The sequence below is a fragment of the Lactuca serriola genome, chromosome 4 (assembly GCF_051521515.1).
Source record: "Lactuca serriola cultivar US96UC23 chromosome 4, Lser_US96UC23_V15, whole genome shotgun sequence".
In the NCBI taxonomy this organism is placed as follows: domain Eukaryota; kingdom Viridiplantae; phylum Streptophyta; class Magnoliopsida; order Asterales; family Asteraceae; genus Lactuca; species Lactuca serriola.
The window spans coordinates 118,121,568-118,148,604 of NC_136411.1; the positions used below are offsets into that span (position 1 = coordinate 118,121,568).

General features: G+C 30.8%; 3 protein-coding genes across 3 annotated transcripts; 2 read left to right on the top strand and 1 right to left on the bottom strand.

Moving 5' to 3' along the window:
* The first annotated feature begins 13,503 nt into the window (after nucleotides 1–13,503).
* On the top strand, nucleotides 13,504–15,134 carry LOC145102411 (pentatricopeptide (PPR) repeat-containing protein). The gene is made up of 2 exons (XM_079039801.1): nucleotides 13,504–13,832; nucleotides 13,974–15,134. Exons 1-2 carry the CDS (start codon nucleotides 13,539–13,541, stop codon nucleotides 15,051–15,053), a joined length of 1,374 nt encoding a protein of 457 aa, XP_078895927.1. The 5' UTR covers nucleotides 13,504–13,538; the 3' UTR covers nucleotides 15,054–15,134.
* Nucleotides 15,135–17,012: 1,878 nt separating this feature from the next.
* Nucleotides 17,013–22,258, bottom strand: LOC145102412 (mechanosensitive ion channel protein 6-like). Its single transcript, XM_079039802.1, has 5 exons — nucleotides 20,558–22,258; nucleotides 19,268–19,391; nucleotides 18,131–18,424; nucleotides 17,828–18,030; nucleotides 17,013–17,608 (listed from the first exon to the last, which is right to left on the bottom strand). Exons 1-5 carry the CDS (start codon nucleotides 22,066–22,068, stop codon nucleotides 17,320–17,322), a joined length of 2,421 nt encoding a protein of 806 aa, XP_078895928.1. The 5' UTR covers nucleotides 22,069–22,258; the 3' UTR covers nucleotides 17,013–17,319.
* A 2,310-nt stretch (nucleotides 22,259–24,568) lies between these two features.
* On the top strand, nucleotides 24,569–25,261 carry LOC145098764 (uncharacterized). The gene has a single exon (XM_079036371.1). The coding sequence runs from the start codon at nucleotides 24,569–24,571 to the stop codon at nucleotides 25,259–25,261; it is 693 nt and encodes a 230-aa protein (XP_078892497.1).
* Nucleotides 25,262–27,037: the final 1,776 nt, after the last annotated feature.

Genomic DNA, 27,037 nt, shown 5'->3' on the forward strand with positions numbered 1-27,037 from the left:
AGCACTTCATATTATATCCCTTATACATAAGAAAAAATAAAAATAAAAACTGTTGCTGCACATACAACTCCGGTTGCTTCTCCTAGCCTTGTAAGTCTACTCTTCTTGATTTTATTTTTTGTTCATATTTCGTTTATGGTTTAACGGTGAACCTAGAAAAAACCGCCATACCCTTTTAATACCATTTAAAAGGGTATGATGTTTTTTTTCTTTTTCTTTTTTGGTTGAGCTTGATGAAGCTGGGAGATAGGAAACTTCTAGGTTAATATTCGGTAGTTCCATTTTACGTTTTCTGTGTGTGTCTTTTGGTTTTGACAAGGGTAAAATGGGAATATTTGACTCCATTGTCATCTCCTTTGTTCGTGGGGAGAATTGTACACCAGAATGATGATTCTCCTTGAAAGATTCCATATCCATGGTGTCAGTATCTGCTGATGTCTCATTTTTTTGAACATCTCCAGCACCTTTTACATCCTCAATCTTGTCCAGTGATTCTTGATCTGAAGACTCCAAAAGTTGAAGCTTTACCCCTCGTTGACTATGAGCAAAATATGCAAGGCTGCGGTTGACCTCCCTTACAGTTTCTTCTTTAAGCCGAGTAGATACCATAGACTCCCTAAAGATCTGCTTATCTTGATACACTTTAACATCAGTCTATTTTGTGATTAACACACTGTGAGTTGTCCTGGAAAAACTGTGAAGACCCTCTAAATGAGAAACAATTTGAATTGACTGCATTGTCCCTGGTTTGATCACTTCTTGACAACTTTGATGTGGAAAGAATCTCATTCCAATATGACGGTTTTTTCTGGGTTTACCGTTAAACCATAAACGAAATATAAACAAAAAAAATCAAGAAGAGTAGACTTACAAGGCTAGGAGAAGCAACCAGAGTTGTATGTGAAGCAACAACTTTTTTTTATGTATAAGGGATATAATATGAAGTGCTTGAAAGAACTAGGAATGTAAGAGATATGCTAAGAGAATCAGAAAGAGAGTGTTTAGAGAGACATGGGGGAATTTGATAAAACCAAATTTTTACTATGGATATTCGATGCATTTTACAATCGTCTGCAACCCTTTAAATAGGAAAAGGGTAGCGTAAGATTTACAATTACAAAATATTCCATCGACAAATCGTACAAGTTATATAAAGTAGAAACGACTATACATCTTATATTAAATGATTACATATTTAAAAGAAAATGACTGCACAACTGAAAAAGTAGGAAATGATAATTCTATACGACAACTCTAATTTTATGAATGGCCATCAAATTTGTTCATAATTATCTCTTTGTATCCTCTGTTGTAAAATCATCACTTGCTAAAAATCTCGATGAGTACTATCAATAGAAACCGGTGATCCTAGGTATGTGTCAATATGTTCTTCACTATTCATGATATCTTCTAGTCTCAATAATGTACTTCCTTCACCACTGCATGGCAAGAGCATATGCCAATTTTGATGAGACCAAATTTGTAAGTAGTGTCCTTCTGCTAGGTGTTTATAATTTTCCCAACGAAAACATGCTGGTACTAAAGGTGTTTTTTGAGCTGTGCATATATGTTCATTTGAAAGATTCTATAGAGTTCCAAAATCTATTTCTTGTTTGCATGATAACTTTTTAAGATAGCCATGTTGTATTGTTCTTTGGGTGATGAAAATCCTTTTTCTAGCAGGTCTGTATGTATGCTCATCTGCCCCTGGAAAAGAAGAAAAAATTTTGCACCCAATAATTGACTGATGTTGTGAGAGGCGATGTTTCCGGCTGTTAAAATAAAATTTTCTCCTAATTTATTATGAAAACTTTATGTGCTGCTATTGAGGTAGAATTCTAAGTAATCGATCATCCAATTGTGATAAAAATTAGTTATCTGTTCTTCTAGCATGTCTATAGTCATTAGGTTTATCTGTAACAGTAGTATGGGAGTATCTTCACCTTCATCATTCAATCTTTGAATTACTGTCACTGCTTTATAATTGATTTCTTGAAAAGCAATCTGTACAATCTTCTGCTGTAATTTATATAGATTTGCTGGAAATTCTATATAATGAGACACCATTTGCTTAAATTCTTTGAACTGATCAAGTACTGGTCTCAACGTTTGTCTCCAAGTGAGATCTAAAATGCAAACTTTAAAACATTCATAGTTTCTGTATATTGTTGTTTTTAATTTTTCATCTTTTTTCTCATTCTTTTGTATAAGCTGTAAAACATTCATAGCTGCTGATCTATGTGGACTTTACGATTTTCTAATCAGTCCATGTTCTATCATTTCTGGTATTTGTTTTATAAATTCTTCTTTATCTAAAGGATTATATTCTATATTTGTTGTTCTTATTGTAATATCAAGATTTTTTACTTTAAATTTACAAATATAGTTAACTTTTGATTTTGTAATATCTTCTTCTATAAGTCCAATTTTTTCTAAATGTAAAATTATAGGAGGATTCATACTTTTGGTTATATCTTTTCCTTTTTCTAACTCATGTGTTAAAAATTCTGTTAATAGTTTAATTTTTTCATTTTCAATATTTTTCTTAATTTTATTGTGTTTTAAAAATTCTAGTTTACCTTGTCCACCACGCTTTTGTGCGAACTCTGATGTGTTGGTATATTTAAGTGTTTGGAAATATTTGTTTACTAAGTATGATAAAATTACATGTTAATGTAATAGCGTCATTTAAGGCAAAAATAAAATTTAATCCGAGAATAAAATCATTAGATTTTACATATTCAGGATTGATATTGACCTGTGGGATATCATATTTCATACTATAGTTACCTGCAAAGTCTAGAAATTGAATACCTGTTGATTCTAAACAATGTGTGATAATTATTAATCTGTGTTCGATTGTTCTTGTCATTAATTTATATGATAACTCTTTATGATATGGTTTTCGTGCTAGATGATAAGATACAACACTTTTAGTTGCTCCTGTATCTACAAATGCTGTTAAATCTAAAAATTTATTATTATCTAACCATAATCTACATTGTAGGCTTAACATGTTGGGTGATCCATCCGTTTGTATTAATGTATGTTCATTTGTTATTTGAGACATTTGGTTTATTTCATTTACTTCGTTTTCCTCAATATTGATCTTTTTCTTTTTATCTAACAAATCCTCTAAAATACTCACATTGTTTTCTAAAGTTTGTATTTTTAATTTATGTAATTCAGCTATTATTTTTAATTTTTGTATTTTTTCCGATTGTAACTCGATTTTCACTTCTTTATTTTCTTTATTTTTTTCTAAATTATATAGCTTTTTAAGGCATATGTAACAGATTTCTGTGAAACATATATTACATTGTGATCTTATTTCTATACTAGGTTAATATCCACAAATATAACATTTTATATAGTTATTTCCTCGTTTATTTATCCAATTATGTTGACATTCTTCTTGTTCTGTATTTACGTATGTATATGTTATTTTGGTTAAATGTTTATCATTATCACTATCACTATATATAATGTATATTGATTCATTATCAGAATTATCAGAATTTAGAGGTTCTATATTATATTCTCCTATTTGTTCTATTAAATTGCTTTTTTCTATGTTTTTATTTTTGTTTGGGCATTTATTAGCTAAATGTTTAACATCACCACAGATAAAACATTTACAATTTCTTGTTTGTGGCCTTTTTACATATTTATTTTGATAGTATGGTTTATTCCCTTTTTTATATGATGTGTTTTTTCGTAATTTCTTTTTTCTATTGATAATTTGTTCAATAGTTTTATTAATTTCTTTTGTTTTAAAGCCTTTATATGTTTCATTCTTCTATATAATCTATAATACTTAGATCATAATCTATATGTTCTTCTTTTCAAATTCGTTAAATCCTAATTCCATTGGTTCGCTTTCTCTTTCATTATCCGTATCATATATTGGTTCAGTATCGTATTCTATATTCATAAAGCTATACTCTGTATTCTCATCTTCGTCACTTTGTTTTACTATTTCTTTTTTAACGTTTATAAATCTATTACTTTGTATACTATCACTTCCTTCATATATGTAACTTTTCTTTGGAATTAATACTTCATTTTCTTGTTCTTTTAAATCATTTAACGACCATTCTAATCCTGCTAAATCTTCTGGATCCATTTTTATAGGATCTACCATTTTATGGATTTTTATGCTATTGTATTTACTATACCTTCTATATTAACTCTATATTTCATTCCTGATCTATTACTTGCTTTTCCTAAAACTCCTATACTTATTATTATGTTATTACCTTCATAATTTTCATACCCTTTAGTTTGTAATGCTATTTTAATATTATGTAAATCTTTTATATCTTTTAAAATTTCAGGTGTACAATAAAATAATGTAGTATTTTAACTCAAGTCTACCTCCATTCTTGAGATTATTGCCTTTTTTAAATCTATTTTCCATGATTTATCTAATAATAATGCTAATATTTTTGTTCCTAAATTTTTTCTTCCAAAGGCTTTTATTCCTATAATAACTAATCCTAGATGTACATAATGCTTTTTTGATTGTTTTATTTTTTGTATTGTTTCTGGAGAAAATAGATCTATTGTTACTATATTATCTACCACCCTTAAACTTTCTTCTCTACTACTTCATATTAATACTGTATTAACATTTAACAATCCAGATATAATATTTTGGGGTTTAATATATCCACCTGATGTTGGTTATATAAATTTATATTTCTATCTAAATCAATTTCTTCTTCTAATTGTACAATCTGTTGGTTACTATTAGCTCCTGATCCTCTTCTAATTATTCTATTTACAAATGTGTCTGATGTGACTATAACTTCTAGATTGCTAGTTGAATTTCTAGCGTCTTGTAATGTCCTGGTACGTCCTAAGAAACTTCTATTATTATTCATTTTCTTGGTAACTAATGTTTATAAGGTTTATGTTTTCTTATTATTTTACTGTTTTCAACACTTAATTGGTTAATTCCTTTTGTAATTTTGTCTAAATCGCTTTCTATACTGGGTATGATGGGAGGATTTTTAACTTCTATTAATGTATTTAATTTTTTAATAATTTATAATAATAAACTGATTATAAAATTAAATAATATAGGATATGTATTATCACTTTTTCTTGTGCCCGAATATCTAGTAATCCTGTAACTTCTTCTTTATTATCTTCTGGTTTATATTTTTTAACGTCTTCTAAAGCTCTAATATATTCTTTAGAGTTTTCCAGTTTTAACTTTCAACGATGGTTTTGACTACCTGTAGCATTTCTTCTAGCGTATTAATTTTAGACTCAAATTATAATAATTGATTTTCTATTTTATTTATAAGTTGTTTTGTATCTATTTCTATCCTTTTAGGTTTACTATTTTCTAATTGATAGCTTAATTGTTGAATTTCTTTTTTGCTTGGAATTAATCGTTTTATATCTTTTAATTCTTTAATAATTTGATTATTTTGTTCTTTAATATATTCTTGGTTTTCTACTAATTTAGTTAAAAACTCGGTTTTTATAGTTGTATTTTTAAATATTTTTCTATTATATTTTTATTATTTTAAACTCTTTTTCTAAACTTTCTCCTAGATTAATAATTAAATTTGTTATACCATGAGGTGTATATTTTCTGTATCTAGACTATTTTTATATTTTCTTTTAAATCTGCAAACAAAATTATAATTTTCAAAGAGACTTTTAGTAGGATCAACGTTTTTATTATATTCAATATTTAAGAAGTCAAGTTTTTTAAAGTTGGTTGAATTGTATTGATAGCTTCATTTTATTTACTTCTTTTTATAGTTTTTTTTAGCACATTTCATTCGCATTTTAGTTAATTTCCATGCATATTTTCCTTTTTGTTATTTTTATCACCATTTCGGGTACTTTCTAGTTTCTTGAGCATTATTGCAGATTTTAAGGAAACTAGAGGAGCAGGAGTGTGTGGGATCTTTTGGAAGGTGATTGGACTTGAAGAGCAGTGGGGATTTCGTGCTTGATAGTTGTGGAGGTGATTCAGGGAGTAGGCTTGTCGATTGCTTGAAGGCGCAGAAGTGTTGAACTTTAAATTTGAAAAGGCGCGGGGGAATTCTTGAGTGTGCAAGATCGATGTTTAGGAGTTTGCAGAAGTTTTGAGTGATGTGGAAAGACAAATTGGGCTTTAATTGAAGAAATATGGGCTAGAAGCTGATTGGATTCGAACTGGGCCAATGGATTAGTTGTGGGGGCCCAAGACTTGAAGAAGCCCAAAAATCCCGTCGAAGTCACGCGGCCCGCGTAAGATTCCCCACGGCCCGCGTAAGATTCCTGACAAGGGCAATTTCAGGATTTTACTTAGAGCTCTATATTGGGAAGGTTGGTGTGCCTCTTCAGCCTTATCTTGGAGGTCCGATTTTGATACTTTCTCTCTGGAGTTTGGAGCACTTTTGGAGGCCAAGAACACTTGAAGAATATCTTCTTTTTGATCTCTTGATTCTTGTCAAATGTTTGGTACAATCTTAACTAACTTTGTTTCTTTGAGTTTAGTCATGCTTGGCTAAACTAATCTTGGTTTACTTTTTGTTGAATCCTTTGAACTTTTGTTGGATGTTGAAGAATACATGAACTTGTTCTTAAATCTTTATGGAAATGTTTTGTGTTTTATCATATTATCACTACTAGTATGTTTTTATCCATGAGTTTAAATGTGTTTGTGGTGATTAGTTGGCTAATTTCTTAATTAAGTAAAGGATCCTCAAATTAGCAAGCAACAAATTATTTTTGTATTGTTTTTGCTTCACATAATCATAAAAACATTTCTCTAATATGGTAGTGAAAGCAATTGAGTCCTCTTGGATTTGGTGACTTTTTGGTTCTTAATGCTAGTTGACTTTCACTAATTACATGTTATTTGCAATTAGTGACTTTGACTAAGGAAATTGTTATGAGCTTCTCTAGCCATTTCAACAATTAAGAAAAGTCTAGGTAATCTCAAGCTCCTTGGATTACTATAGCCAAATTAAGGCTTTAAATCAAAGTATTGCACCATTGGATTCTAATGATATATTCATCAAAAGTCAAAGTGAGGAAACTTGAAGTCAATCATCTCTCCCTTATTGATTTTACATCAAACTCTTATTTTTGTTGAAATTGTCTATTTAAATCATAGTTAATTCTAGTTTGTTTCAATTATTTCAAAACACCAAAACCCCCCATTTATTTTTATTATTTTACAAGTATTTTTACAAAGAGATTTTTCATAGAGTTATAAATTGAACCAATCTCCGTGGATTCGACCCCTTTAGCACTATACACTATTTTAGTGTGTAATATTTAGGGTTATTATTTTTGTTGGCCTCGACAACCACCATGTATTGTTTAAGGCCGAGACAATTTTTTGATGAATCGATGATTATAGAAATTCATATCTCTTAGCTAAATCTTATATTCCATTAGTTCTTTATTAATATTTTCTTATATCCCTTGAAGTAGCATATTTTTACAACATTTTAGTATCATAACGATTAAACTAAAATTATACAGTCCCGTCTTTTGTTCTTTCCATCTTTTGTTATTTCCTAGATAAAGAAGAATTTTAAAAACAAATACAAGAAATAATAAAACAGGGACTAATTAGAAAATCATAATTAAAGTCCACATAGGTCAGAAGCTTTTATAGTAAGAAATCATTCTGAAATAAAAAGAGGAAAAACTCGAATAGTTTCTAATTATAAAAGACTAAATGATAATACAAAAGATGATGGTTACAATATTCCAAATAAAGACTCTTTAATAAACTTGATACAAAAGAAAAACGTTTTTAGTAAGTTAGATTAAAAATCTGGATACAATCCGTTACAGCTTGAAGAAAGCTTTAAATCATGGACATCATTTACAAGTTCTGAAGGACAATACGAATGGAATGTTTTAAGCTTTGGGCTTAAAAATGCTCTATCTATATTTCAAAGGTTTATGGATAGTATTTTTCTGAAATATGATTTTTGTTTAATATATATTGACGATATTTTGGTTGCGAGTGAAACAGTACAAGAACATGAGAAATATTTACAGAAAATATTTGAAGAAATAAAAAGGAATGGTATTGTTATTTCTAAAAGAAAATGGAATTATTTAAAAGGAAAATTTCATTTCTTGGTTTAGAAATAGGAAATGGAAAAACTGAATTACAAAGTCATATATCTACAAAATTTTTAGAATTCCCAGAAAAGTTTGAAAATCTAAAACAGATACAAGCATTTTTAGGATTAGTTAATTATGCGCGAATATTTATTCCTAATCTTTCAAAGTTAGTTGGGTCATTATATAGTAAAACAACAAAAAATGGACAAAGACATTTCAACTAAGAAGACATTAAATTAGTTAAAGTAATTAAAGAAGCAGTTAAAAATATTAAATCATTAGAATTACCATTAGTTACTGATTACATAATAATAGAAGTTGATGGATGCAAAGAAGGTTGGGGAGCCGTTCTCCTTTGTAAACCCGATAAATATAGCCCAAAAGATACAGAAAAATATGCTCATATGCTAGTGAAAGCTTTAATAAGACATGAATGAATTGGACTTCTATAGACTACGAGATACAAGCTTTAATAAACGCTTTAGTAAAATTTAAATATTTTTACATAAAGAATTTACAGTTAGAACAGATTATGAAGTGATGGTTCGTTTTATTAAAAATGATCAAAGTAAGAAAATATATAGAACACGATGGATTAATTTATAAAATACAATACAAGGAAGTGGATATAAAATAAAATTTGAACACATAAAGGGAGAAAATAATGGAATAACCGATATGCTATCTAGAAATATTAACAGATTATTTTCTGTAGATGGATAGTCGAAACAAAGGAAATAACAAATTAATACAGCCTACACAGCAAGAAAGGAGTTCCTCTTCCATGAGCATTTCTTCAGAAGAAGATAGAAATACAACATCAACAGAAAAATTATTGGATTCAACAATAAAAACAGAATATCTACATAAACCCACACAACAGAACTCGATTCCTTATATGGAAATAGCAAGTACTACACATAATCATAACCTCTTGCAAGGATCTAGACTGCAATCTCAAAATATTTAATATGCATATTATTGGACAGGACCTTCAGAAAATACACAATATACACAGAACAGAGAAGCCGTTATAGCATTTGGTAACTGCACTTTACCAATTTGCTTCGATGAACATAAAAAGTTTAGGCCCATGATCGGGGTAAACTTGACAGAAGACCAACAATGTTTGCTAGACAACTTATGGCATATTCAGACAGTTCCACAGGCTTCATCATTTAAAGTTCAAATTCTCAATGCTTTAAGTTTTTACTTTTATAAACAGTCACCATTGACCCCTGGAAAACAAACAAAGAAGTTTACACATTATGTTATTATCAGAGGCACTAAAGTTAGAATTGTTTAATAATTTTGTTTATTTTCATTTACGGTTTAAAGAGTCTTTATGATAATACAAAAGATGATGGTTACAATATTCCTAATAAAGACTCTTTAAACCATAAACAAAATATAAACAAAATTATTAAAAATTCCAACTTTAGTGCCCCTGATGATAGCATAATATGTAAACTTCTTTGTTTGTTTTTCAGGGGTCAATGGTGACTGTTTATGAAAGTAAAAACTCAAAGCATTGAGAATTTGAACTTTAAATGATGAATCATGTGGAACTGTCTGAATATGCCATAAGTTGACTAGCAAACATTGTTGGTCTTCTGTCAAGTTTACCTCGATCATGATCCTAAACTTTTTATGTTCATCGAAGCAAATTGGTAAAGTGCATTTACCAAATGCTATAACGGCTTCTCTGTTCTGTGTATATTGTGTATTTTTTGAAGGTCCTGTCCAATAATATGCATATTGAATATTTTGAGATTGTGGTCTAGATCCTCGCAGGATGTTATGATTATTTGTAGTACTTGCTATTTCCATATATGGAATCGAGTTCTGTTGTGTGGGTTTATGTAGATATTCTGTTTTTATTGCTGAATCCAATAATTTTTCTGTTGATGTTGTGTTTCTATCTTCTTCTGAAGAAATGCTCATGGAAGAGGAACTCCTTTTTTGCTGTGTAGGCTATATTAATTTGTTCTTTCCTTTGTTTCGACTATCCATCTGCAGAAAATAATTTGTTAATATTTCTAGATAGTATATCAGCCATTCCATTATTTTCTCCCTTTATGTGCTCAAAATTTATTTTATATCCACTTCGTTGTATTATATTTTGCAAATTAATCCATCGTGTCCTATTTATTTTCTTACTTTGATCATTTTTAATAAAACGAACCGTAGCTTCACAATCTGTTCTAACTGTAAATTCTTTATGTAAAAATATTTTAAATTTTTCTAAAGCATTTATTAAAGCTTGTATCTCGTAGTCTATAGAAGTTCAATTCATTCCTGTCTTATTAAAGCTTCCACTAGTATATGAGCATATTTTTTCTGTATCTTTTGGGCTATATTTATCGGGTTTACAAAGGAGAACGGCTCCCCAACCTTCTTTGCATCCATCAACTTCTATTATTATGTAATCAGTAACTAATGGTAATTCTAATGATTTAATATTTTTAACTGCTTCTTTAATTACTTTAACTAATTTAATGTCTTCTTGGTTGAAATGTCTTTGTCCATTTTTTGTTGTTTTACTATATAATGACCCAACTAACTTTGAAAGATTAGGAATTAATATTCGAGCATAATTAACCAATCCTAAAAAATGCTTGTATCTATTTTAGATTTTCAAACTTTAAATTCTAAAATTTTTGTAGATATATGACTTTGTAATTCAATTTTTCCATTTCCTATTTCTAAACCAAGAAATGATATTTTCCTTTTAAATAATTCCATTTTTCTTTTAGAAATAACAATACCATTCCTTTTTATTTCTTCAAATATTTTTTGTATATGCTTCTCATGTTCCTGTACTGTTTTACTGGCAACCAAAATATCATCAATATATACTAAACAAAATTCATATTTCAGAAAAATACTATCCATAAACCTTTGAAATATAGATGGAACATTTTAAAGCCCAAAGCTTAAAACAATCTTCGTATTATCCTTCAGAACATGTACATACTGTCCATGATTTAAATCTTTCTTCAAGCTGTAACTGGTTGTATCCAGATTTTAAAACAAACTTTCTAAAAACTTTTTTCTTTTGTATCAAGTTTATTAAAGAGTCTTTATTAGGGATATTGTAACCATCATCTTCTGTATTATCATTTAGTCTTTTATAATTATAAACTATTCGAACTTTTCCTCTTTTTATTTCAGAATGATTTCTTACTATAAAAGTTGCTGATCTATGTGGAATTTCCGATTTTCTAACTAGTCCCTGTTCTTCTGTCATTTCTGGTATTTGTTTTTTAAATTCTTCTTTATCTAAAGGACTATATTCTATATTTTTCGTACTTATTGTAATATCAGGGTTTTTTAATTTAAATTTACAAATATAGTTAACTTTTGATTTTGTAATATCTTCTCCTATAAGTCCAATTTTTTCTAAATGTAAAATTATAGGATGATTCATACTTTTGGTTATATTTTTTCATTTTTCTAACTCATGTGCTAAAAATTATGTTAATAATTCAATTGTTTCATTTTCAACATTTGTCTTAATTTTATTATGTTTTAAAAAGTCTAGTTTACCTTGTCCACCACGCTTTTGCACGAACTTTGATGTGTTAGTATATTTAAGTGTTGGAAAACTATATATGTGTTTACTAAGTGTGATAAAATTACGTGTTAATGTAATAACGTTATTTAAGGCAGAAATAAAATTTAATCAGAGAATAAAATCATTAGATTTTACATATTCGGGATTGATATTGACCTGTGGGATATCATATTTCATACTATAGTTACCTGCAAAGTCTAGAAATTGAATACCTGTTGGTTCTAAGTAATGTGTGATAGTTATTAATCTGTGTTCGATTATTCTTGTCATTAATTTATGATAACTCTTTATGATATAGTTTTGGTGCTAGATGATAAGATATAACACTTTTAGTTGCTCATATATCTACTAATGTTGTTAAATCTAAAAATTTATTATTATCTAACCATAATCTACAATGTAGGTTTATCATGTTGGGTGATCCATCTGTTTGTATTAATGTATGTTCATTTGTTATTTGAGACATTTGGTTTATTTCATTTACTTTGTTTTCCTCAATATTGATCTTTTTCTTTTTATCTAACAAATCCTCTAAAATACTCACTTTATTTTCTAAAGTTTGTATTTTTAATTTATGTAATTCGGTTATTATTTCTAATTTTTCTATTTTTTCCGATTGTAACTCGATTTTTACTTCTTTATTTTCTTTTTCTTTTCTTTTTCATTATTTATTTCTAAATTATATAGCTTTTTAAGGAATATGTAATAGATTTCTATGAAACATATATTACATTGTGATCTTTTTTCTATACCAGGATAATATCCACAATTATAACATTTTATATAGTTATTTCCTCGTTTATTTATCCAATTATGTTGACATTCTTCTTGTTCTGTATCTACGTATGTATATGTTATTTTGGTTAAATGTTTATCATTATCACTATCACTATATATACTGTATATTTATTCATTATCAGAATTATCAGAATTTAGAGGTTCTATATTATATTCTCCTATTTGTTCTATTAAATTGTTTTTTCTATATTTTTATTTTTATTTGGGCATTTATTAGCTAAATTTTAACATCACCACTTATAAAACATTTATAATTTCTTTTTTGTGGCCTTTTTACATATTTATTTTTATAGTATGGTTTAATCCCTTTATAATTTTGTCTAAATCACTTTCTATACTGGGTATGATGGGAGGATTTTTAACTTCTATTAATGTATTTAATTTTTCAATAATTTGTAATAATAAACTGATTATAAAATTAAATAATATAGGATATGTTTTATCACTTTTTCCTATGCCCGAATATCTAGTAAATCCTGTAACTTCTTCTTTATTATCTTCTGGGTTATATTTTTTAATGTCTTCTAAAGCTGTAATATATTCTTTAGAGTTTTCCAGTTTTAACTTTCAACGATGGTTTTGACTACCTGTAGGATTTCTTCTCGCGTATTATTTTTAGGCTCAAATTATAATAATTGATTTTTATTTTATTTATAAGTTGTTTTGTCTCTATTTCTATCATTTTAGGTTTATTATTTTCTAATATTAGCCTAATTGTTGAATTTCTTCTTTGTTTGGAATTAGTCATTTTATATCTTTTAGTTCTTTAATAATTTGATTATTTTGTTTTTTAATATATCCTAGTTTGTCTATTAATTTAGTTAAAAACTCGGTTTTTATAGTTGTGGTTGTCTTTTAATTTAGTTAAAAACCCGGTTTATAGTTTTATTTTTAACTATTTTTTATATTATATTTTTATTATTTTTAAACTCTTTTTCTAAACTTTTTTTCTAGAATAATAATTAAATGTGTTATACCTTTTAGTATATATTTTCTGTGTAATAGGATAACGTTTTTATTATATTTAAGAAGTTTTTTAAACAATTATCACCTACCAAATTCAGTTATGGCCATGACGGGCGGCGGTGTTGAACTGGTGCACCCGCCGTGCTTTCACCACCGTTCTAAGACTACCTCATGGACTGAACAACCGACGAGGCTTCCAATCTGTGCAGCATTGAGTAAACAAGGTCACCGGTTTCTTACATCAGTCGCAACAACCGACGATCCGGCAACCACCGCTCGGCTGATTCGGAAATTCGTCGCTTCTTCCTCTAAATCCGTAGCTCTCGACGCCATCTCTCACCTCGTTACTCCGGTCAACACCTCCTTCTCTCGTCTCTCTCCTCTCGCATTCCCTGTAAGTCAGCTCTCTCAATCGATATGTTATCTATTTACTCAATCCAGTGACAGTTTAATTGAGAATAACTAAAAATGTCAATTTTCTGAAATTCTAATTCGAACAGATTGGTAATCGGAATTGCTATATGTAATTTTGTAGTTATACTACGAGATTAATAAAGCATCATGGTTCAATTGGAACGCTAAGCTAATAGCCGATGTCATTGCTTCACTCCACAATCATCAATGCTTTAACGAGGCACAAACCCTAATTTCAGAAGTGGAAACAAAATTAGGGAGTAAAGAACGCGATATCTGTAACTTCTATTGTAACCTAATGGATTCCCACTCGAAGCACCAATCGAAGCAAGGAATACTTGATTCCTACGAACGTATAAAACAACTTCCTTCACATTCTTCATCTATTTACCTTAAAAAGCGCTCCTACGAATCAATCATCGGGTGTTTATCTGTAATCAATCTACCCAATCAAGCTGAGAGTTTAATGGTAGAGATGAAGAACAAAGGACTCAAAGCTTCCATCTTTGAGTATAGATCAATAAGTTATGCATATGGAAGATTAGGCTTGTTTGAAGATATGAAAAGAGTCATAGCCTTGATGGAAAACGAAGGTTTTGAGTTAGATTTGATTATGTCAAATATGGTCCTTTCATCATTAGGGCTCCACAATGAGCTTCTTGAAATGGCCTCATGGCTGAAAAGAATGAAAAGATCAAAGACATTGTTCTCCATTAGAACTTATAACTCGGTTTTGAATCATTGTCCTACCATAATGTCAATTGTAGAACACCCAAAAGAGATGAAGCCAATTTCATTAGAAGAATTGCTTAAAAACTTGAAAGATGATGAATCTAGTGTAATCCAAGAGTTGGTTGACCCATTGGTTTTGGGTGAGTCAATGGAGTTGACTTCTTTAGAACTTAAGCTTGATTTACATGGGATGCATTTAGGGTCTGCTTATTTGATTCTATTACAATGGTTTGATGATCTTAGAATTAGATATGGAACAAAAAATGATGGGATTCCAAATAAGGTTACAGTTGTATGTGGTGTAGGGAAGCATAGTGTTGTGAGAGGTGAATCTCCTGTGAAAGAATTGGTTAAAGAGATGATGAGGCAAATGAAAAGTCCATTGAAGATTGATAGAAAGAATGTTGGATGTTTTGTTGCCCATGGAAAAGTGTTCATGAATTGGCTATGTCATAGTTTTCCTACATAATCCAAGCAAAATCTTTTTTTTTTCTTTTTGTTATCCAATTATTTGACATATCCACATTTAGTCATTTTGCAACTTTTTTTACATCTGGGGTCAGATTTCTTTTAAGTGTGCTATAGCTTATTCCTTGTTGGTTATAAGAAAGAGTGTAGGGACCTTTGATGGACAAAAAAAAATCTAGAATGACCAAATATGGATAATGACTAGTTCAATATTTACTTTTATGTTAGAGAATTAAATATCATCCTACATTTTCTTCCTATTTTCCCACCCATATGAAATGTTGACAAGTAATGGTGACAATACATTTTCTTCCTATTTTCCCACACATATGAAATGTTGACAAGTAATGGTGACAAGTGTCGTATTTTGATAAAATTAATTATATTTTAGGACACTTGTTATCATTTCAAATGAGTAGGAAGATAATTAGGAAGAAAAGTAGGAAAATATTTAATTTCTAGTATATACTTGTATAAAGAGTAAATAAATAAATTTTATTTTTGGTCCTTAAGTGAAGGTGATTTTTGCATTTTTGAATCCAAAAAGTTTTTACAATAGTTTTGGTTCTTATTTGAGGGTCTTGTAACATTTCCACCCCTATAGTATAACTGTTTTTGCAATTTTAGTGTAAAAGTATAGTCAATTTACTTTTAACGGGGATCAAAAACATTACAAAAAAAAATCACAAGAGAAAATTTTTTGGTCCAACAATGAAAAAATGAGCTATAATTAAGGAGAAAAATGTAATTTACTATTGTATCTATATGTTTATTATAGCATCCAATTTATTATTGTATAAATTATATATATGCAATTTTTATTGTCCATCACTTATAATTTGGTGGAGTTTTCATATTACAAGTTTCCCATGCATTACCATAGCAAAAAATGTGTCAATCTTCATGTGGGACATAATATTTTTATAAACCACTTTACAATAAAGAAAGACACAATTCATCAAAATATATGAGAATAATTAACTGATTTTATTCTTCAAAGCTAACCAAAATTGGCTTCACTTTTCCACTACTTCCACCTATTTATAACAAATTTATCGCCTTCTCTATTCATGTAATTGATGTTGTACTGATTTCATTATAGTCTCCAAAGGAAAGACAATGCAAGAAGGACACACCGAACCAATAACATCCCCTGTTTGTAACATCAATTGTTTTTCTATAACATAAGCTTCAATTACCTTTGTGAGAGCATTCAAAATTGTAGATTTAAATCTTTGATCACAAATTGCATTGAATGACGTCCATTAACATTTCATTTCTTTCGGTCATTTCATCGAACACTTTATGAGCACCATCCAAAAGCTCACATGTCACATACATTTCAATCAGAGTATTACTCATGTACAATTAGAAATAAAAAACACCAAGACTGTAACATGACCATTTGTATTTGCAGACTTGTAACACATGCTGAAGGCAGGATCCTTGTTGAATTAAAGGTTGGAGTCAATTTTGATTTTTCTTTTTTAAATTATAATGATTCTGAAATATAATAATTAATTATAAATTGTTAAAAAGTGTTTTAAAAAATAGTTTGGTATACGATATTTTAAAGGTTAATAAAGAGTAAATATGATATTTGGATTTTAAGGTGGGCAATTATAATATTTTTTATTTAACAAGGGTGTATACGAAATTCAACAAATAAAATTGGATAATATAATAAACAAGCAAATAAATAAAGGTATACAGATTTTATAATGAAAATATTATTCCAAACCAAGTCTTAATTTGCAATTCATCATTTCATTGCATAATCTATTAATAAAAAGCAAGTTTAAAGTTTTAATTTATTTAACACACCCCTTGTGCGACTATTGTACGCATAAACTTTATAAAAACATATTTAGTTATTATTCCTATTTTGAGACGATTTAGTAAAATGCAAAAATATACATTGACTATAAGTATTCAAGAAAAAACCGTGAAAGAAGGATGAACCAGTGTTTGAATAATAATGTACACCAAATACACACGAATGCATAAGCATCCATTCATCTTAACAAGCTTTACATCAAACCTCCTATAGAGTACAAAATTTGATCCCTCTTGTGGTGATCGAATCCTAAAATCGAGTAATGTACAAAAAGAGGTGTGACACGTATATTTGTCGAAACTTGTTTTACTCAATAATTTAAGCACCAAACAAATATTTTTCCCATCGGGTAACACAACCTCATGAACTTGTTGTAGCTGATGAAAGTACATTGTTTTCTCTATGCATTTCTCATTCACCCATTCACGACTTAATTTGGAGTTCCCCATGTTGAAGGAACACGAGTGGGAGTAGCGGGTATTGGCATACTCCGGATGTTGATATCGAGTGGATAATTTCGGTATTCAATGTCTAGTTCTCTAAAGATTCTAATCATCTCCTCGATAATCTTTCCTCTTCTTGTCAACCGTTGCGTTATATCTTGATAATTAATTTTGTGTTGTACCCAAACCGATAATTTTTGTGAGTTTAAATCATACATGTCCATCGTTACCACGATTGGATCCGAGTACCAATGATCCTTATTGCTTTCAACGTAGCTACATAACATCGATAAGACAATTAGTAAGACCAAAAACATCAAATCTTTATATAGATACAAATAGAGAATTAAAAAGGGTAGAACCGGTCCCACATCTTACTCGAAGAAGGTAAAACACAATGTTTCAAAAGTAAGGACATGTCGGGATTTTGACAGTCTTACTGTTAGGGCAAACATGCTGGAAGAATTAAATGAGAGGTGAAACGGGATTTGGTACCTTAGAATTTGTTGTTTGATAGTAGCGATCTTGTCTGCGGGTGTACCAACATGGATTAAGAAGTTGATGGTATCCGACATATCAGGACTACGATAAAAGTTTCCGATGGATCTTGTCAACAAAACACTATTTGGAATATAAATCTTTTGATTATCGGATCTTAGAAAAATTGTGTTCAAAATATTCATCTCCTCCACAATCATCTGAAAACAAAGATAAATCTTCAAAAACTAAGCTTAAAAAGTAAAACATTGGATTGAGACTGATACTGATAAAGTGGGGCAAAAATTGCATATTTAATACCTGAACTCCGTCAATCTCGCAACGATCCCCGACATCGAAAGGGTGCATCACAAACAAGAAAATGATGGATTCGAAAATGGTTTTACAAGTATTCCCAAATACAAATGCCACCACGACAAGTTGAGAGCTTATAAGAACTAGAACTTTCGTAGTCGCAATGTTTAGTATCACAAGACAAATGATCAAAATGGCAAGTCCGACCAACACGTTGACCATCCGGTGCAGTTTGTTGACCGCGGTTTTTGTGTCATTTAGCGTCAAAGCAAGAGCTTTTCGTTCTCGAAACACATTAACCTATAAAGATCAAAATGTAAAAAAAGATATTGAGCAATTAGTTTAGTTTAGTTTATCCTTCTATCATGATGTTTTTTCTCGACTTAATCAAGGTAGGGGTATACACGTTTATTTTTAACTTTTTTACTTAATACCAAAAGAACGACTTAATATAAAAATTAGGGAAATAAGACTTTCTTTACAGTCGTAATGTTTTTACCGATTTGTTCTATTACAACACAGTCGTTTTGTTAAAGATATTTTATAAAAAGAAACTACTATTTATCTACAAATTTGGATATCCAGATTTGTTGTGCAGCTCTATGTAGTGGTATATAGATGATATCTTGTTAATAATTCGTTCTATGTTTAATTTTCATGTTACTTTCGATAAATTTATGTATATGTTTTATGAAATAAGTTTATAAAAAAAAGAATAATTTGTAAAATCAAAATAATACTATAAGATATACGTTGAATAGAAGTGATTTGTATGTGAAAGTACATAGAGAAAAATAAAGAAAAAAATAGGTTCAATAAGAAGTAGTTATTGCACAAGCAAATAAAATTTTGAAAAGCAAAGTAAAATTTCTTATGTAGAGAGAATAAGCTCTTGCTTTTACATTTCTTTTCTTCATTTTAACTTGAATGTAAACCATATGAAATAAAAGGATTCCGGTCATTATCATAGAATTTTAACATTTTAGTCATTATTTTAGATTTCAGCTAAACCTAGAACAAAAAAAAAAAGTTCCTATACTTTTAAAAATTTCATTGTATTCGTATGTCTAGAAAATTCTCTTAAAAAATATATATTTCCCTTGTTTTGTGTTTTCATGTGTCAAAACAAGTTGAAGATCTTACCACCCAATTCTTTAAGGCTCTCTTGCCAACTCTTTCTTCTTCGGGTGATGCTACCAAAAGAGACATGGTCTTGATGGCTTCATCTTCTCTCAAAAACCTCATTAAATCTTCCAAATAAATATACCTAAAAACATAAAAAATAAATAAATAAATAAATAAAGCTCAAAACTCTTAAAATTTTAAACGGAATGTACAACACCATGGGGCTCTCAAATATTTTTTAAATATCATTATCTAGACTACACTAGCATTTTATACACACACAACATTTTAAAAGACTGTTTGAAAAAAAAATGTTAACGAGAAATTGTAACTTTTATTTGTATATAAATACTTGAAAAAAAATAGTTGTATGCTTTTGAAAACGGTAAATTACTTAAAAAAAGTAGTTGAATTAAATATATGTGATTTTTTTTAAAGACAACCTAGTAGTTTTGTTATAATAGGCATAAACTTTCTTTATACTATTTCAAATATCTTTTAGATTTAGGGCATATTCGACAAAAATAGCTGGAAGTTGTATATTTTATTAGTATAAGAGTGTTTAAAACAAATAACTGAAAGCTTTTGAAATATGTAAAATTATATAAAATAACATATAATGATAATAAATTAATTTTTCTAAATTATAATTATCAAAAAGTTAAAAACCATCCAAATTTGATACCAAATGTATTTGGTTAAGCTTCTTAATTGCTAAAAATCATATTAGTATATGATGATTTTTTTTTACGAATAAAATAAATAAGACTTTTCAATTTTATATTAACATTTGTTGAACATTTTTACTTATTACAACTAAAAGAAAACAATATTATTGTGATATTAATTTTGGTGTATACTCATATAATAAATAATGATATATTTTATTTCAAATAAAAATATATTAATTGTTAAACCATATTTATATTAATCTCATATGATATGTTTTATTTCAAATAAAGACATCATAATTATTAATATATATTTATATTTAATTGTATAAGATAATTACCAAAATTATGTATATGATTTATTTATTTTAAAAGGTATTTAAGTCAATTTGTTAAAATTTAAAAGAGTTTTTTTTTGTTTTAGATTAATTGAAGTAACTTTTAAATTTGAAGTTTTTTGTTTAACCCAAAAACTATAGAGTTTAAAAAAAAAATTTGTTTGACAACAAAAGTTTTTAGATTTTATTTTAAATAAAAAGCTCTTAAAATCTATTTCAATTAGCTTTGATTTCTAACTTTTAGTTTTTAAATAGTTTTTAATATTTAGAAAAAAAAAAAAAAAAAAAAAAGATCTTACTTTGATCTACGCTTGGCGACATTCATGAAAATCATCCTCGCAGCCCGTTTCGCTTCAATTTCACTTCGAATTTCCGTCCCTGCTTCATCGTCATAATGAACACCATGTAAATGTTCATCCAAAGTCGTCAAAGATCCATGCCTAATAATCTTCATCAATCTCTTCATATTCCATGCTGATACATTCTCAGGATTCAACCTATGCAAATGATCAATCGTTATCCCTTCATGTTTCTTAGAAACCCCCAAACTTCTTGAACTAACTCCTCTACCAGGCGAATTTTTAACCCTACTACTAACACCCCCCCTAGTCTTAAACGAATAAGCCCCACCTCCAAGATCATCATGCTTCCAAACCCTAGACATCGATTTTTCCCCCAATTGGTTGTTGTGGATTTCAACCAATGGAGGGCCGGAGAGTGTTTCAATCACGTATTGATTGAACAATGCATCTTGAATCCGATCGAAGAATTTGTTCACGTGAAATGACGATGCCAGAACTTTCACAATTAGGGTTTTCACCAGCCATAATGTGGTTGCGACAAGCATACATACCATGAATTTGTTTATGATCTCGAGGAAGGGGATATGGAGGTCTGCAACTGCTTCGTTGAACATGGAGTTCCAAGCGATTAGAACTAAACCTAACCAGATACAGTTTTGGACTGGTGTTCGTATTCCATACACGAAATAAAGAACTCGTTTTCTGAGAATGAAGTTTCGTTCGATGAAGAACACTGCAAGGCGTACACACCAACCGGAGACTAATCGGCCGCAGATCAAAGCCAGGACCAGAATCTCCCATTGCCAGATATAAAGTCCCCGGAATGATTTTTGTTTCCATCTACGGAATCTAAAGGTGCAAACTAATATTGAAATGATCAACACGAGACTAATCCATTGAATGATTGTCAATGCATCTAGGGTTTTGTTTTTCAAATCATCAGGGTTATCGTCGTCGAACAGAGAATCATCCTCATCGTCGTTTTCCATTCTCGCGGAGCCACCTGTTCGGCCGGGGGTGTAGCGGCCGGATTTAGGAAATGTGGTGGAATATGGAATCTCCGGTGGATCCATTAATCTCGATTGTTGAGTTTTAGTTCTTACCAGACTTGCTCTCCTCTGAAACGACGTACATTTCAAAACCTCGCTTTCATGATCGTGAAGGTAACTCAAATTGCTTGGTACTCGTCGATTGCGTTGATTCAGTAATCGAAACTCGTCTTCCTCCTCATCTGATGATTCTTTGTAATGTTTTTCACCTGAATCATCGGTGTCGAACGATTGTTTTGAATCTGAAGCTCTACGATTCGTATCAATGTAATCGCTATTAATGACGCCCCTAACAGGACTATCGGAATTTAGATGCATCAAATGGGCAGAATTATTCCTATCGCTACTATCAATTTTGACGATGACTTCGTTGTGGGTTCCGGCGTCACCGGAGGGGTGTTCGTGTTGATCAGAGGCATTAGATTCCGGTGGTTTCTTGGATGCTCCGGGATTATCCATTGTATGTATCTACCCTAAAATTTAACGAAAAAGAAAATTTTGAATTGAAATTGTACAATGAAACGATTGTTTTTACAGAAATTGATCATAGAATTACAGAAAGGTTGATTAGAATGGAGATATCCAGAGCAACATTCATTTTACAATCATACAATTGCTCTGGATTCAACCATTCTGAAAATGGCCTGAAACGGTTTGCTAATGAAGAAGATTAAATATTTGGTTTCAATTTGGGAAGTACTTATTTTAGAGGTGGGAAAACGAGCAGCATCACTGCTCAACCTGCTTTCCAAATAAAGCGGGTGTTTCATAAATACGTGTCAAATGAGACCGGATCGGGTTAAATTAAATATCGGTTTAATTCGTTATTCTATGAATGATTTATATTTTTTTTGATTATATTTTTAAATAAGATTAAATAAATCAAATGTGTTAAACCGATCAAAGTGTTGAAAATGTATTAAAACAAAGAGAAATTAAATATCTTTCTATATTTTCTTTTTACTTTTTTTTTTTTTTTTTTTTTTTTGGAACCGACAAATAGATTTATATGTAAAAGAAAAAGAAAACATGGGAAACAAAGTTGCAGCCACATATCAGTGGCAATACAAAGAAATAGACAGAGAACAAAAAAGACGAACAACTAAAAGAAAAAAGGGCATTGAGACCAATTTGCCCAGATTAAATTCATCTTGATTTCCCTGCTCTTCACCCAAAGAAAGGTTACTGATTTGACATATTCAATAACTTTTTCGGGTGGTAGCCGGTTCCTTTTGAAGACTTTTTCATTCCTTGCTATCCAGATTCTCCATAGTGTAGAATAACAGATTGTCAGAAAAATCTTCCGCTTTTTAGTACACGTTCCCCATTTATTGGCTAGGTTCAGAACATCCGACACCGCTTGGAGATCTTCCATGTGAGTATGCACCTTGCACCATCTCATTACTCCTTCCATGACCTTCTTTGCATAAGCACAATCTACAAGAATATGATCAGCGGTTTCTTCCTTCACATTGCACATCTGGCAAGTTAAATTTTCCATGTTTACCCCTCTTTTTACTAACTCCTTAGCTGTTGGGATTCAGCCCCATTGTGCTCTCCAAATAAAGCAAGAGACTTTAAGTAGGATTTCTTTTATCCACTGGAAATTTCTGTTGGTTAATGGAGTCCGGTAGTCCCATCTTGATCTAAGAGCATTTACTGTGAAAGAGCCATCCGGGGTGAACCCACATCTCCATATAACACCATTATTTACTATTCGTTTGTCTAACACAGTTTGAACTTGGATATTCTTTTTCTTTAGATCATTTCCAATTCCAGCGATGTTATTCCATACCCCAGGTAACGACTTTGTAGATTAATAGTCATCAGGTTTCGACCTTAGATTGTGTACACTTGTTATCACAGCAGCCCATAACTGATCCTGCTTGGTTCTCAACCTCCACCACCACTTTGTTATTAAAGAGACGTTTAGTGCTTTTATTGTACCGACACCTAACCCACCAGATTCCTTTGATGCTGTTACCTTATCCCGCAATATCCAATGGATCACTTTCTTTTCATCTGATCCTCCCCACAGAAACCGATTCCTCAGTTTTTACAATGTGTCAATAATGCCCTCAGGTGCCATGAATAAGGAAAGGTAATAAGATGGAAGGTTTCATAAAACCGACTTTATGAGTGTCAATCTACCTCCAAAAGATACGGTTTTTGACTTCCATTTTGACAATTTGGATTGGAATCTATCCAGAACTGGAGCCCAATTTTTTTTCAAGTTCATATTTGCGCCGATTGGGACCCCTAAGTATGTGGATGGTAGAGTGGAAGGTTCACATCCTAAAGTTCTGGCCCAGTTTGAAATTTCTTGTGTATCAGAGCCAACTCCAAAAACTCTCGATTTATTGAAGTTAACTTTGAGTCCCGATGCAGCATGAAAATAATGTAGAATACGGGCCAGGTTTTTTATATTATGCTTCGACCATTCTCCAAGAAATAAAGCATCGTCCGCATATAATAGATGGGAAATTAATGGAACAAATTGTTGGCTGAAATCCTTAGGGTATCAGGTGAGGATACAACGTTAAAATGAATTTTCTCTCAATAAACACAAGGGGATTGGGTGAGAATTATAAGGTGGATTGGGTCAGGAGGCTCAAGATGAGGCATAAAATTTCTTTCTTAGCAATCCAAGAAACCTAGCTAATGGAGGCTGAAAATATTGATGTACGCTCGTGTTAGGGTGAAGACGAATTTGGTGTTAATCGAGTCAATGCATCTGGGAGGTCGGGGGGTCTCCTGAACATGTGGGACAGGAACGTGTTTACCTCTAACAAGGTTATTTCTTCTAGGCATTATATTATCAATATTGGGATATGGGAGGGCATTAGTGAACCTATGATCTTTGCAAATATTTATGGGCCACAACCGATTAATGAAAAGGCATCATTATGGAAGGAGCTAATTGAAATTAAAAACACTAAAAATGTGCATTTGGATTACGATGGGAGACTTCAATGCTGTGAGGCACAGGGGAGAAAGATTCAATTCCAATTTCTACCAAAGAACTGCAAGAGATTTCAATAATTTCATACACGAGATTGGGCTTAGGGATTTGAAAATGGGGGGTCACAGATTCACCTGTTTTTGTAATTCAAACCTCAAGCTAAGTAAGCTTGATCGGTTCCTGGTTTGTCCTACTTTCCTTAATCTATTTCCTCATATCTCCGTTATTGCTCTTCCAAGGGAAATTTCCGACCATTGCCCTATCCGCCTATCTGTTTCAAGCAAGGACTTTGGTCCATCTCCATTAAGGTTCTTCAATTCTTGGATGCTTAGGGAAGGATTCGAAAAGACTTTCATCTCTAACTGGAATAATTTTATGGGCTATGGTACACCCGATCTGTACTTGGCGGCGAAGCTCAAACATATTAAAAATAAATTGAAAAAATGGAGAGCATCTGATTATCCAAAGGAAGAAAAGGAACTACAGAGACTCAAAAAATTGGTGGAATTCCTGGACCATGAAGCTGAGTCACGACAGTTAACAGTCCAGGAGTTGGAAGATAGAACCTCGGGGTACAAATCAATCATAGAGATTGAAAAATTCAAATCTTTTGATCTGAGACAAAAATCTCGGATTAAATGGGCAACTGATGGTGACGAAACACGAGCTTTTTCATGGTCACATCAATAAAAACAATCAAAAAAATAAAATTGGTGGCCTAACGATAAATGGTGATTGGTGCATGGCCCCATAATTTATAAAGCAGGAGATATATTCGTTCTTTGCTGATAAATTCAATGAAAAATGGCCAATCAGGCCAAAATTGGGGAGCAGGTATTTCAAAAAAATATCACACGATGACTCGCATCTAATAGAATCCCCCATCACCCTTAAGGAAATCAAGGAGGCGATTTGGTCTTGCGGGAATGAAAAATCTCCGGGGCCAGACGGTTTCACATTCAAATTCATCAAGAAATATTGGGAGGTTCTTTTGGGTGACATTGCAGCAATTGTTAAATACTTTGAGAAATATGGAAAATTTGACTCTTCCTACAACTCCTCATTTATTTCGTTAGTCCCCAAAGTCAAAGATCCCCTCACAATTAGAGATTACAGGCCAATTAGTCTTATTGGGTGTATCTACAAAATCATATCCAAGATACTATCACTAAGAATAAAGAAAGTCATGGGGAACTGTATTGACGAGGTGCAGCCTGCTTACGTGGAGGGCAGGAACATACTTGACGGGCCACTTGTGGTGAACGAAATTCGCTCATGGGCAAAAAAGAAAAAAAAAAGAAGATACTCCTATTTAAAGTCAATTTCGACAAGGCATTCGACTCAATCAACTGGGGCTTCCTTGATACCAATCTTATGCATATGGGTTTCGGAGTTAAAATGAGGTCATGGATAAAAGGATGTCTCGAAAGCTCCAAATCCTCGATGCTAATCAACGGTAGTCCAACCGATGAATTCCCTATATCCAAAGGCGTCAAACAAGGCGACCCACTCTCCCCTTTTCTGTTCATCGCAACTATGGAGGGACTAAGCGCAACAATGAGGGCTGCGTGCGACACTGGAATATTTCAAAGTTACCATATCAAATATTGACAAGTGGATTAAAATACTATTAATTTTATTAAATGTGTCACTAAATGTGACACATGTCAACATTTGATATGGTATGAGGATCAGTAGGAAGAAATTATAGGAGGATATTAATTGGGATAATGACTTAAAAGGATAATATATTTTTCGATTTGTACACATTTGGTCACTGAGTTTTTTTGTCAATATTTACTCCTTCAACTTGTTAAACTGTACATATTCAGTCCTTATGACCAATTGCTCCAGGTTAGCCAGGAAAAATGACTTAATAGGGTAATATATTTCTTATTTTGTACACATTTAGTCCTTAATATTTTGTACACATTTAGTCATTAATATTTTTTGTTTCAAAATAAGTCATTTTTGTTTTTATACCCATTCAGTACTTATGAATGATTTCTTTAGGTTTTTCTCACGACATCTTACGTGGAACAATCAATGATGAGGTGTTTGGGGTTGTTGATATTTATGTCTATCGCGATCTCGACTGCTTGGTTGCGTAGGTCTTGTCATTTGGCTTAGGTCTTGTGTTCTGAACGGCATAACTTCTTTATACGATATCAGATTTTAACGATCTTTATATCCACCTGTTCGTTTTTTGATTCTATTACAACTTTCGTTAAGATTACTCCCATTAAAATGCAATATATTTTTTACTTATGATTTTATAAAAAAATAACATCCATACATGCATTCATAAAAAACGTATGGATATAAAGATCGTAAGTAAAAACATATTACATTTTAACAGGAGTAATCTAAACGAAATTTGTAGTAGAATAAAATACGAACACATGGATATAAAGATCATTAAAATCTGAGATCGTATGAAGAAGTTCTGATGTTCAGAACACATGA

Excerpts from the sequence above, each read along its gene's own strand:
- LOC145102411 (XM_079039801.1), top strand. The coding sequence starts at position 13,539 with ATGGCCATGACGGGCGGCGGTGTTGAACTGGTGCACCCGCCGTGCTTT. Across the intron at positions 13,833-13,973 it reads TCTCTCCTCTCGCATTCCCT|TTATACTACGAGATTAATAA; the intron begins GTAAGTCAGCTC and ends GTAATTTTGTAG.
- LOC145102412 (XM_079039802.1), bottom strand. The coding sequence starts at position 22,068 with ATGGATAATCCCGGAGCATCCAAGAAACCACCGGAATCTAATGCCTCT. Across the intron at positions 19,392-20,557 it reads GTCGCCAAGCGTAGATCAAA|GTATATTTATTTGGAAGATT; the intron begins GTAAGATCTTTT and ends TTATGTTTTTAG. Across the intron at positions 17,609-17,827 it reads ATCAAACAACAAATTCTAAG|CTACGTTGAAAGCAATAAGG; the intron begins GTACCAAATCCC and ends GATGTTATGTAG.
- LOC145098764 (XM_079036371.1), top strand. The coding sequence starts at position 24,569 with ATGGGAGACTTCAATGCTGTGAGGCACAGGGGAGAAAGATTCAATTCC.